At 47.4% G+C, this 11,983-nt stretch overlaps 1 protein-coding gene across 1 annotated transcript; it reads left to right on the forward strand.

Moving 5' to 3' along the window:
* The first annotated feature begins 1,162 nt into the window (after positions 1-1,162).
* Positions 1,163-9,763, forward strand: CUNH19orf81 (chromosome unknown C19orf81 homolog). The gene is made up of 5 exons (XM_044444524.1): positions 1,163-1,226; positions 4,083-4,176; positions 7,215-7,335; positions 8,362-8,492; positions 9,556-9,763. The coding sequence occupies exons 1-5, from the start codon at positions 1,163-1,165 to the stop codon at positions 9,761-9,763; spliced, it is 618 nt and encodes a 205-aa protein (XP_044300459.1).
* The last annotated feature ends 2,220 nt before the right edge of the window (positions 9,764-11,983 follow it).

Raw genomic sequence — 11,983 nt, forward strand, 5'->3', positions numbered from 1 at the left:
GGATCAGGCCAAAGGCCTATCTAGCCCAGCCTCCTGTTTCTCACAGAAAGCGCATTCCTCTGGGAAACCCACAAGCTGGATTAGAGGGCAACAACACCCTCCTGCTCATGTCCCCCAGCAACTGGCATTCAGTGACATGCTTGCTGTCTTTGTTCCCGGAGGCACCAGCACCCAGCCATCACGAGCAGTCACCACTGACAGCCTGATCTGCCCTGGATTTGTCTAATACGCCATTAAATGCCACCAGCACTTAGGGCAGAGAGTGCCTTAAATTAACTGCGTCCTTGCCCATGAGAAGTAGCAGGCTATCATTTTCATCATTCATTAAGGGAAAAGGGCAACATCCTGAATTTCAGCATCTAAAATGGGTGCAGAACATCTTTCAGCCTGAGGTCCTAATCCAATTGCAGAGAAGTCCTCCTGAGTCACATTCCAAAGCTGAGTGAGGCTGAAGGCAAAAGGAGCAGAATCAAAACACCAAAAATACCAGGATATTGTAGCTTGAAGCTTTTACTGCCAGTAGGTAACTGCCAGTAGCTAACTGATCATCTGCCAGTAGGTAACTGACAAGCATGCTAAGGAAAGTTGAAGGGGGAAGAAGAAAAAGACCAGACATGAGATGGACTGACTCCATAAGAGAAGCCACGGCCTTGAATTTATAGGGGCTGAGCAGGTCTACTATAGATAGGGCATTTTGGGGAGCTTTCATTCACCGGGTTGCCATAAGCTGAAGACAATGTGACAGCACACAACAACAACAACAACAACCGCTACGAGTAACTGAGTCTTGGAGAGGCGTTTCAGCCTTTGAGAATGGGGAAAGAATCTTCCAAAAGCTGAGAAAGCGCCAAACGACTGGTGGTTGGATGCGGGGGGGGGGGGGGGGGGGGGGCTCTGGGGAACCCCAAAGGGCCAAGCTGGGACTCTAAGTGGGCCAGATTTGTTCTGTGACCTTGAGGTGCAATATCCTGAAATTGAAAAAGGTGTGATGTATGTACTCTTTCCCCTTTAGGAAATACCTGAAAATTGGATTTTTGGGCAGAAGATCGATGCAAAAGTGAGGTTATCTTCATTGAAAGTGTGTGGGGCAGGGGAGAAAGGCAGAGGTCATATTTCAGATATCCATCCCGTTTTAACCAGCTCCTCTTTCCCTGCCCCGAAGATGCAGGACAATGAGAGCGAATCAGCTAAATTGCATTCTGGCTCCAGCAGCCAGTGGGAACCAGGTAAGGATCAGGGAACAGCACCTTCTGTCCCTCTAGTTCTTGGTTTCTGCCTCATGGCTTCTGCAGCTGCCCAGCCCCTCCTCACTTTCTCCCATCTTTTTATCAATGGACTTCCCATGCGAAGATGTTGATGGCTGTCAGCAGCCGCTTTTACAGTAATGGCTCAGTCTAAACACAGTTCATAGTTTGAACCTGCTCCAGGAAACCAGAAGGAAGGAGCCAGTGGAGTGTGGAGGTGAAGGAAGCTGTAGCATCACCAGGCAGGCAGGCAGGAGCCAAGCAGAAGTTGGGTGATCGAGCTCAGACTGTGAGGCACAGACTGTGAGTTTGGGAGCAAAACGGGGGTGACTGTTAAAGCAGGGGGAGCAGCCTGTGGGTAGCAGGTGGTGGAGGTTTTTAAAAAGACCACAAGCCTTTTTTCCTAGTTCCTGTCTGCCATTGGTTTCTTACCCTCACTTTTGAATATTTTCTATATAGTTATTTGTGCCCTGCTCTCAATCACAAAAAGAGAAAGTAATTTATACTAGGACTGGAGCAAGTATGAGGAAAGAGGGAAAGAGGAAGAGGAAAATAAAGGAGAAAGTGGGAGATAAAGCTGGAAATCAGTCTCGTGAAAGATAACTTGGACCCCTTGTTTCTGACATTTATTTCTTCTTTTATTTATTTTTAAAATTACATTCTATACTGCCCAACAACCAAAGCTTTCTGTGTGGTTCACAAAAACTGCATCTCTAAAATGCAACATGATAAAGGATCATATAAAACCTTTAAATGTTTTTTTTTTTTTTTTAAGTAGAGTTAAAAGCCTGAAGCAGGGAAAGATTCAGAAGCACAAGAACACATGTTTAAAAAGAAAAGTGCAAAACTAAAGGCCTGGGAAAGATCTTCAGCTATACTGAAAAGACCACAACATAGGTGTCAGGTGACCCTTTCTGGGGAAGACATGTATTCCACAATGTCGTGCATGAAGCCCCGACAGAAACAGTGATTCATGAGGAGGCCTTGCACTTGACACCCAGTGCCCAAGAGTCGACTCCACAACCCAACGCAGGGACAGCAGAGCCAGCTGCTGTGTCTTCCTCTGACTCCCAGCACGTTGAGCAAACCCCTGGACCTTTATCAGAGATGGAGAGTCATGAGAAAGAGGAAGCTGCAAGTTCTACTCAGAAGGAGGCAGAGCAAACTGCCTCTTCCCCCTCTGATGCTGATCTCCCTGAGCCGGAAACAGAAGACACAATAGGTGTTGTGGATTTCTCAAAAGCCAAAAACAGACAGATTTTATGTAGATATGAACAGCGGCAAAATTTATTACGTAAGAGGGAGGAAAGGCGTGACTTGGGAGAGTGATCCCATGTGGGCTTGGGAAAAGAAGCCATTAGAGAGTTAACATCTGCTTAGCAAGGACCGCTATTAGGGAACTTATCTATAGGGTTGTAAATCTTTTAGACAATTAGCATTAAAGGACTTTAGTTTTATTGCTCTAGAATGTGTGGATTGTTTACATATTGGGCTGCACGCCTCGACACACAACCACAATACCTCCACTGAAAGGGTCCTCATCTCATATTTAGGGACACCTAGAAGAGGGCTTCTGAAGATCTTAGGGTCTGGGAAGGTAGATATGGGAGGAGACTCTGAAAGTTGGGACTTTTAAAGCATGAAGACAACCTGGTCCCAAATCTTCAGGATTTAAAGCTCATAGTAGCACTTTGAATTGGGCCCAGAAATGGACTGGTTTGGAAGCCGCCCTGAGGCTTATGCAAATGGGGTGACATATAAGTTCTCCAAATAAATAAATAATATGATCATATTGGCCAATTTCAAATAACAATCTAGCAGCCCTGTTTTGGACCAGCCAAAGTTTATGGATTATTTTCAAAGCTGGGTCCATGTATAGTGCATTGCAGTAATCCAGTAACTGGCTGCCAGGGCATGGGTGACTGTAGCAGACTATTTTTTTTTTTTTAATATCCTGCCTTTTTCCTACAAAGGGCTCAAGGCAGCTTACATCATTCTCCTCCTCCATCTTATCCCCACAACAACAACCCTGTGAGGTAGGTTGGGCTGAGAGTCTGTGACTGGCCCCAAGTCACCCAGTTGGCTCCATGGCTGAGCGGGGACTAGAACCCAGATCCTCTGAGTCCCAGTCCCATGCTCTTCACCACTACACCACACTGGCTCCATAGGGTTGTAGGTTTTGACATATCAGCCTAAGCTGATGCAACTGCTGTGCACCTCCATAGCTACCTGTGAGTCTAATGACAATGCTGGATCCGAGAGCATCCTCAAACTACCGAGCTGCTGTTTTAGATTTAATTCCTTTCCTTCAAAGTCCTAAAAAGGAGGTTTGGCATCTGTTTTTCGGCGCCAGGCGAAGACCTTTTTATTTAAGCGGCATTTTAAATGTTAATATTATTGAATTTTATCTGGCCAGGGTGGCTTATTTTATATTGTATTTTTGTATTTTAATCTAATGTTTATATTTTTAATTTAAGATTATAATTATTTTAATTTATTGTTGTAAGCCACCCCGAGGCTTCGGCGAATGGGGCGGCATAAAAATGTTTTAATAAATAAATAAATAAATAAATAAATAAATAAAGGAAACAGGTGCACATGTGTACCTATTCCAGGTGAATTATCCAACAATACAATGTTACTCTCTTCATAATGAAAGGGTCCAGTCAAGGCAGGACTGACTTGCCTGAGGGATGGATTGTCATGGGCTTCCTGGAAGCATCTGGGCAAATGTAGTGGAAATGGGATGCTGGGCTTGATAGGGCCAGCATAAGGTGTTTATGTTTTTTGAGGATGTGAGTTTAAGTTTTGACCATTAACAGTTCTCCTTGCCCTCAGCCTCCCTGGTACTGGAAACTGAGAGTGAAGCGGTAACCTCTTCAAGCGGTAACCTTGAACTGGAACAGCCTTGCCCGCCTCCACGTAAAACCTCGTGAGTGTTACAGAGCACTGTGTTACGGAGCTCTAATGTTACCTGCGCTGGCCCTCCCATTCGGCAGTGGCTTAGATGGCATATGCTGGAAGGTGGTGGCCCCTTCTCTAGCTATTCAGCACCATCCCCGGCCTTCTGAACTGGCGTCTTATTGCATATAAGAACCTAAGAAAAAACCAGCTGGATCAGATCAAAAGACTTTCTGGTCATAAGATGAAGTGTGATGGATCAGACCAAAGGTTTATCCACTTCTGCATTCAGCTTTCATAACTACATCGAAAAGAACTCATGCACGATACTGCTTACCTGTACATTGTAGACATAAGAACGTAAGAAAAGCTGTGATGGATCAGATCAAAGGACTATCTAGTTCAGCACTGTGGCCGTAAGTCTGTGGCAAGCCCTCAGGCAGGATATGAGAACAAAATGGGTGGCTTCCAAACAAATGCAATAATAAATAGGGAAAGTCAAAGGATGAAGAAAAGGAAGACTGAATAGGAGATGGATTGACTCCAGGAATGATGCCATGGTTTTAAATTTAGAACAACTAAGCAGGGGCATCATTGTTAGGACATTTTGGATGGCTTTCATTCATAGGGTTGCCATGAGTCAGAGATTACCTGATGGCACGTAACAACAAGAAGTTACACCATAGTGGAGGGTTCAGACAGAACAACAACCCATGATTCAGTGATAACCCATGTTCAACCTATATTCCGGATTGCCATTATGCATGAATTAGGTATGAGTGAGGAAGGCATATTGTGCAGAAAATCCACCAGATCCCCTGGTTTCAGCTTCTAGTTTGCTTTGTGGTGATGCAGAGCTCAGGTTCCTGGCAAGCACACCCAGGGTTTGCAGGGCCTTGCCAAGAACTGAGCCCCATGGTTGGCCGCTGGAGAATGGCAGCTGATATGCCCACTCAGTGTGCCCCTTTTCTGCGTGAGCTGCTGCCACCACCACCAGCAGTGAGTGGAGAAGAGATTTGGCCTCCTGGAATGGCAGTTGGGAAGGTTGCTGGTTGCGCAAAGTGGTTCCTTTCATTTTGAAGGACCAGCCCAAGTATGAGAGGAAGTCTGCAGATTCTGGAGGGACAGATTCCAAAAGAGCTCATCCCAACCCTGGTGTGAACCAGGCCACTAACTAGCTATGGGTTTTTCTACAGGGGGAGAAAAGTGGCTGCCCTTGCATTCTGTGGTCCCTTGAGGCTCATAGGCAGGAGGGCAGATCAAGACAAGGATAAATAGGGCCTTGGATAGCTCCAAGCAAGCCCTGCTGGCTGGAACTCTATCCCATCTTAACAATAGGAGGATGTTGTCTCAGCAGGGAGCTGAAGTCAACTGGAGCCTTATGTAGGCTGGCAAGTTCTGTAGCTCCTGGAGGAGTGGACCCTCACTTGATTTTGTAGCCTGAGAGTTCTGTGAAGCTGAGGATGTAGAGGTTCTACTGGGGATCCATCCCCTGAGCCAGAGGATGTTAACAAAGCTGACTTCACTAGCTGGGAGGGCTCTGAAAAACACACTGCCTGTCCAAGGAAGTGGACTATGCTTCATCCCCATCAGATTCCCCTGAGACATTCTGGATAGTCTGAAGAGTAGGGATCATGACAGTGGTGATGCTTGGCTCTTTTGCCTGGATGCCTTCTGCTGATGAGTGGAGCAAAAGCCAGAAAGGACAATGCCAAAAATAGTGGCCTATTGTAGCTTAATATTCTTATACTTTTGGAGAGGTATTTCAAGATTTAAGAGCAGGGGTGGAAGAACTGCAAAAAAGCTGGGAAACTGCTAAACAATAGATGGTTGAGGGGAAGGGGGCACAGCCAAGGGAAGGGGGTGTGACCATCTGGTGAAGCCCAGAAGGCTGGATTTGGATCTTGCCCGGATTTGGCATTTATTCTCTTATACTACTTACAATTATGCATTGAAGTTTATGTGTGGAGTTATTCACGTTGCCATCTTCTCTGGATGAAAATGCCTCAGTCTCCAAAATGCATTAGGCTTAAATAAGCAAGCTTTGCTTTGGCACCTCTGAGAACTTCTCTTTTTCTCCAGGCTTCTCATGTTCATCTTTCAGCTGTCTCTCTCTTAAACTTCAAACGTGTTTTTTTGTACAGGCGGGCATGCGTGCTCCCCTAGCTGGGAACTCTGAGAAGCTCTCATGGCTCTCTCTCTCTCTCTCTCTCTCTCTCTCTCTCTCTCTCTCTCTCTCTCACACACACACACACACACACACACACACACACACACACGGCCTGTGACTTCCCAAACAGTAGGTCCCACTAAGGAAACATCAACCAACCATACTTTGCTGTTGACAAGCCATCTGCCTGATGAAGGAAAAGCCAGTAACAGGATCTAAGGTTATTCATGATTGTTTTGATAAGTTGTGAAGAGCACAAGAACTAAAAAGAGTCCTGCTGGATCAGGCCAAAGGCCTATCCATCCCAACATCCTGTTTTTCCCAGTGGCCAACACTTCTTTTATCACCTTTTCCAACTTCATGAGTTTTTTTTTTCGTCCAACTGTACACGATATTCCAAATGAAACCAATTGTGCCTGTTGCTGCTGGCACTTCCTTTAAGTAATACCCAAAAGTGCTTTCAGAAACAGCACGTCTCTCTTCACAGAACTCATTTCCTGGCTTTATTCCACCAAAATGGTCACTGTTTCCTCCAAAGAATCCTGAACATTGCAGGGATTTTGCTATTTGAGATCCCTCCCCTTTCGCAGCATGCTGGGAAGAGAGAAGCACTATCACTCTGATGTCGATCTATCAGTATTTCCAGTGTGCCATTAAGTCCTGCTGGACCAGACTGATGGTCCACCGAACCCAGCACTCTGCTCACCCAGTGGCCAACAAGCGGCCCACAGGATCCCACAGGCAGCCAAGAAGCGCCGCAGCCCTTTCCCACCCAAGTCTGCCGCTGGAGGCAGCATGTAGCCACCTGTGCGAGTAGCCATGGATGCCCTTCTCCTCCACGAAGGTATTGCCCCGTCCACTTCAAGGCCACCCAGAGCCACCCTTCTTTCTCTCCCTAGGCGGCAATACCTGAAGAGGATCATTGCTGAGTATGAAGCCTTGGACATGGAGATGCCTTGTATTCGCAAGTTCCCCAGGCCACCAGCTGCCCGGCCCCTTTGCCTCTGCCTGGAAAGCCCGGTCAGTCCTGCTTGGGTGGTGCTGGTCATGGAGGACAGGCCCAGGACTGTCCTTTGGAGGGATCTCGGGCCAAGTATCTTTTGCCTCCATGTTCTCCAGCAATTGGCAGTCATAGGCGTTCTGTGCAGTTCAGTGGTAAATTTTTGAAGGCGTGGTCATCGTGTTAGTCCCCACAGCTGCGGCCCCAAGGAGAGTTCAGAAAAGCTAGACACGGTTGATCCATAGCATGAAACTTCCTAGCAGTTTTTGCCTCCATCAGGAGTGGGTCTCTTGGAAGGCTCATGGGTCTTAATTGTTACTTCAATTAATTTTGGCCAAACCATGCCAAATTTCTGTCCGTCACCACAGGGATTGTGCACAACAATATATCTTTGCTAGGAAAGTTTAGTTCCCCTCCCTTCATCCACTGTGAGGTTCACAGCCAAGTTCAGAGAGAACAAAGCAACCTGTAGAGGATGGCAAATTCTGCCACCGCCCTTTCTAGTCGAAGCGGCCTGGTGCTTCGGCCAGCCAGGAGTGGTTCCCCACACCTCTGCCTCTATGGGCTTTGAGAGGGCAGTCAAACGTGGTTTCCGTGGCCGGCAAATGTGACCTTCACAGTGACCTTCTTTGAGGCTCATAAGCCAGCAGGCCCCACAGAACGAGAACAGCTCTGCAGCTGTGGCTGCAGCAGTGAGTGGTTTTAAAAGTTGCCACCCCATCATTTCCAGACAGCTTTGGATTGGAGGAGCAACACGTCTGGAGGGCACTAGACTGGGAAAGCTACACCAGGCCAGTCTCCAAGAGCCTCACAAGCCCCCTGCCTCCTGTGCTCTCTGTTTGTGTACGGTCTCTCTCGTGTGCCTGTAGCATGGCTAGCAATGCGAAGGAGTGCCGTGTCCCTGGCTTTTAGTGCAACTGGGAGGCTGTTGTCAATCTCACATTAGAGACTTCCTTTAGGAAGGAAGCAGTCGTTCCTAGCGAGTGGGAGCATGTGGGAATGGAATCTGAAGTCTGAGCAGGCCCTTTGCCTCTTAGCCCGAACAGGAGATGAATCATGCCGAAGTTCTGGCAGCTGTGGAAGCAGCGATTCCCAATGCGTTTGAGTCAGGCCTCCTGCGCAGCATCCAGTTTGAGAACATCAATGTGATCTGTGGGACAGCTGGACGGAAGAACAGGTCAGGCCTACCCAGTCCTCCCACTTCATCCACCAGTTGTTTTCTTTGCCCTCCCCATAAACCCATCAGCCTGGTTTTCAGCCTTATCTTTCTTTCTGCACGTAGGAAACCCAAAGAACTTTTCTCCTTCCCTGTGTTAATGTCAGGTTCTGAAGGTGGAACAGTGGCCGGCCGGCTGGTCAGCTGGCTACCAGATGTCTCACAGTGGAGGAGGTGGTCCAGCGTGCCCCCCCCCCCAGCCAACCTGTCCCTCCTAGTTGCCAAGAGAAAATCTCTGGTGGCCTAGAGAAATCTGCAGATCTGCGAGTCTTTATAGCCCTCAGTTGCTTTCAATTGACTGTTCAGCATCACGTGACTTACCAGGCCAAGAGGATGATTGGGTCCCTGGGCAAACTCCTGGCTGAGATGTCTGCACCTCCTCCAGCCAGCTGCTTCGGCAGCACAGAGGACTGGGAGCCTTAGCTTGATCTACAGGGCATGTGGCACCATCCAGCCCATAGTCCTGGCCCCTTGCAAGCCACATGGTTCATGATTCTCTGGGTCTTTCCTCATAACACACTGAAGCAGGGAGGCCGCTTATGAATTACTGGGAAAAGGAAACACGTCACCTCCTCCTCAGGTTTATCTTTCAAATGGATTTGGACAGGACAACCCTTCAAATAGAGGATTGCTTCGAAGAGAGAGCCAACCTCTGTAGAAAAGGACACATAACTGAAGTGACTTACACATAATAAACATGTGAAGGGACCTTAGAAAGAAGTTAAATCAGGGGTGGGGAACTTTTTAGCCTGAAGGTCAATGGTGTATTTTTTTCTGGGAAGTTTTGAATGGGAAAAATAATTTACGAAATGGGTAAATTTGTGTAGGATCATTTGCAGGGTGGAACCAGAGGAGAGGGCTTGGCCATACTGGGACCCCTGGAGTGCCAGATTTGCCCACATGCCTGAGGTGCCCATGCTATGCTAGCCCTGACGGAAAGTGCTGCACTTCCCTCCTCTGCTTATCCTGGTGAGGCGAGATCAGCCACAGCACTTCTGCTTCCCCGTTCCCACTCTCTCCGCAGGTGGCTGATCACAGTGTCAGACTTCCGGACCCGGAACCAGCTCCTATGTTCAGGGTTGACCTTGGCCCAAGCCCACTTTGCCTTACGACGCTGGGATGACCTGGTGATGGAGGATTATCGCATGCATCTCCGAAGGGCGCTGGCTCGTCAGCGCCTGCTGGAAACTCTCAGTGACACATGGGATGCAAGTCACTTGGATGGGCTTTGAAGTCTGGGAGAAAACAGCCTGGAAGCAAAGAGAAACTTGCTGTTTGCCTATCTGTGTGTCTTCTTTTTATTTTACAGTCCACTCAGGCTAGTTTGCACAACTGGAAATTTCAGGCTGCTGGCTTTTCCTTTAGAAGTCAACATCCAGTCCAGTACTCGTTGGTGGCTACTTGTGCTGAAAGCAAATTTGGGAAGAGGGCGCCCTTTGGAGGCCGTTTGCCATATTCCCCCTTTTCTGCTGATTCTGAGCTTCAGGTTATTCCGAGTGATTCAATTTTGTGGCTGTGTTCTGGGGCTGAACGCAGTTCCTCCTCAGTCTGAATGAGGGAGAGCTGGTTGCCATTCTTCAAAGATGAGAAGAAACGCAGCGGCACGTTTATCATCATTTCTGTCTGGTGTTCCCCTCTGGCATCACAGTGGCAGTCGTAGTTCAGTCTTGGGCTGCTCTGATAGGTCTTTAACAGGTAGCTTTGAGCACAGGGATGGGTCGCATCCTGACCTTTTTGGTTTTTGTTAAGAATACTTTTTTAAAGAAGAGAGAGAATAAAGTGTTGTTGTGCATGTGCATGAAAGGGGAAGAGAGATGAAAGGGAATGAGTAACAACAAAAGAAAGAAAGAAGAGATTGTGGAAATGTGAGATGAAGGAGGATGGGAAAGAGAGCAAGAAAGAGAGAGAAATGAGAGAATATGAAAGGATGGAGAACCACAAAGAGAAAAAAGGGAGATGGAAGAGGAAGCAACACACAGAGAGAAAGATAAGTAAGAGAAGTAAGAGAAGAGAGATGAAAGACAGGGTAAGGAACAATGGAATGAAAAAGAGGTACTATGCCGATAATTCATAGGCACATGGTTAAAAAGAACCATTAAGATGAAGGTTATCTTTGCAGGTTTGGGGTTAAGGTGAATTTGGAGGTTATGAAAATGGAAGATGATTGCCCTAGCTCAAACGAATATGATATTGAACTGGGAACGGGCTTTTCATGTTTCCTTAGCTGGCTGAGGGGAAAGGACAGTGATCTCCCCACTTCTTCCTCTAGGCGGTGATGTCTGGCATATCACATGAGCCCTGCTCTGGATTCCGCACAGCAGGATGGACTCATTCCACTGGAGGTCGGCTGCGCTCTTATTGGTGGTGTGGCCTTTTATGGTTGTATGAGGTCAGTGGGGAGGAGGTTACATGACTGCCTCTCAAGTTTGTTCTGTGCTCTTCATGCAGGACCTGGACAACTTCATGGGCCCCATAAATGGTGTTTGTGTGGCTTCTTGGTCCAAGTGGAAGGACAACCTATTCATATTTTCAGTGGCTTTGATTCACCTTGATTGCAGTACATCATTCCCATAGGTGTGCTCATTTCTGCAGTTCTGCTGTGATTCACCATCTCCCTAATTGGTTGGTAGGGCTGGATTAGACACTTGAACAGATCTCAGTGGGCGCAACCCCACAATCCGACTCAAAGGCTCTTCGGCCCCAAAGGCACGTGGTGGGTAAGCAAATTCTCTGATCCATTGCATGGCCACTGCTGTCTTTCCAATGACCTGGATGGCGAGGGTGTTGTGATGGACGTGACAATGAGGATGAGGATGATGATAACAGTGGCACTTTTATTCTGCTGCTCCTCCAGCGCCACACCAGTATGCCCTGACACTGTCCAGTAATGAGGTGGCTTGTTCTGTCTGTTTCCAGTCACTGCCTTTCCATTCTCTGCTTCCTCTACTGGGGATTTTTGCTTCTTCCCTGCCTCCATCTGCTTGTTTCCTGTCCCATCTCTTTAAAGGGATGCTTTGGCAAGTGCAGAGGTGTTGAATGACCCACAGCAGTGCAGCAGGTCCTGGGGTGACCTTTTGTTGTGTCTGTGACTTATATGGGGAGTTGCTATGCACTTAAAAGATTCAGGGTCCAGGCTTATAGCATACAAATCTCTATATGCTGATTTTATATATATGCACACATTTAGAAGCAATGGATGTTGGGTTTTAATCAGCAAGATGATTCGCATGCTCCCATCCTCTTTTCCCATGTGCAGAAATCAGCAGCCCAAATCCTAATAGTTTGGCGGAGCAGGCATGAGTGTCCTGGCTGTGGAACTGCAGGGCTAGAGGATACGTCTCGGTCCTGATTCACTGTGATCTTGTGTGGCCATTTTGTACATGATTTGTTCTCAATTACATACATACACCTGCCCTTCCATAATGGAATTCAATGCAATATACATTGGTGTT

The sequence above is a fragment of the Varanus komodoensis genome, unplaced genomic scaffold, assembly GCF_004798865.1.
Source record: "Varanus komodoensis strain SLA01 unplaced genomic scaffold, ASM479886v1 scaffold45, whole genome shotgun sequence".
NCBI classification, from domain to species: Eukaryota; Metazoa; Chordata; class Lepidosauria; order Squamata; family Varanidae; genus Varanus; species Varanus komodoensis.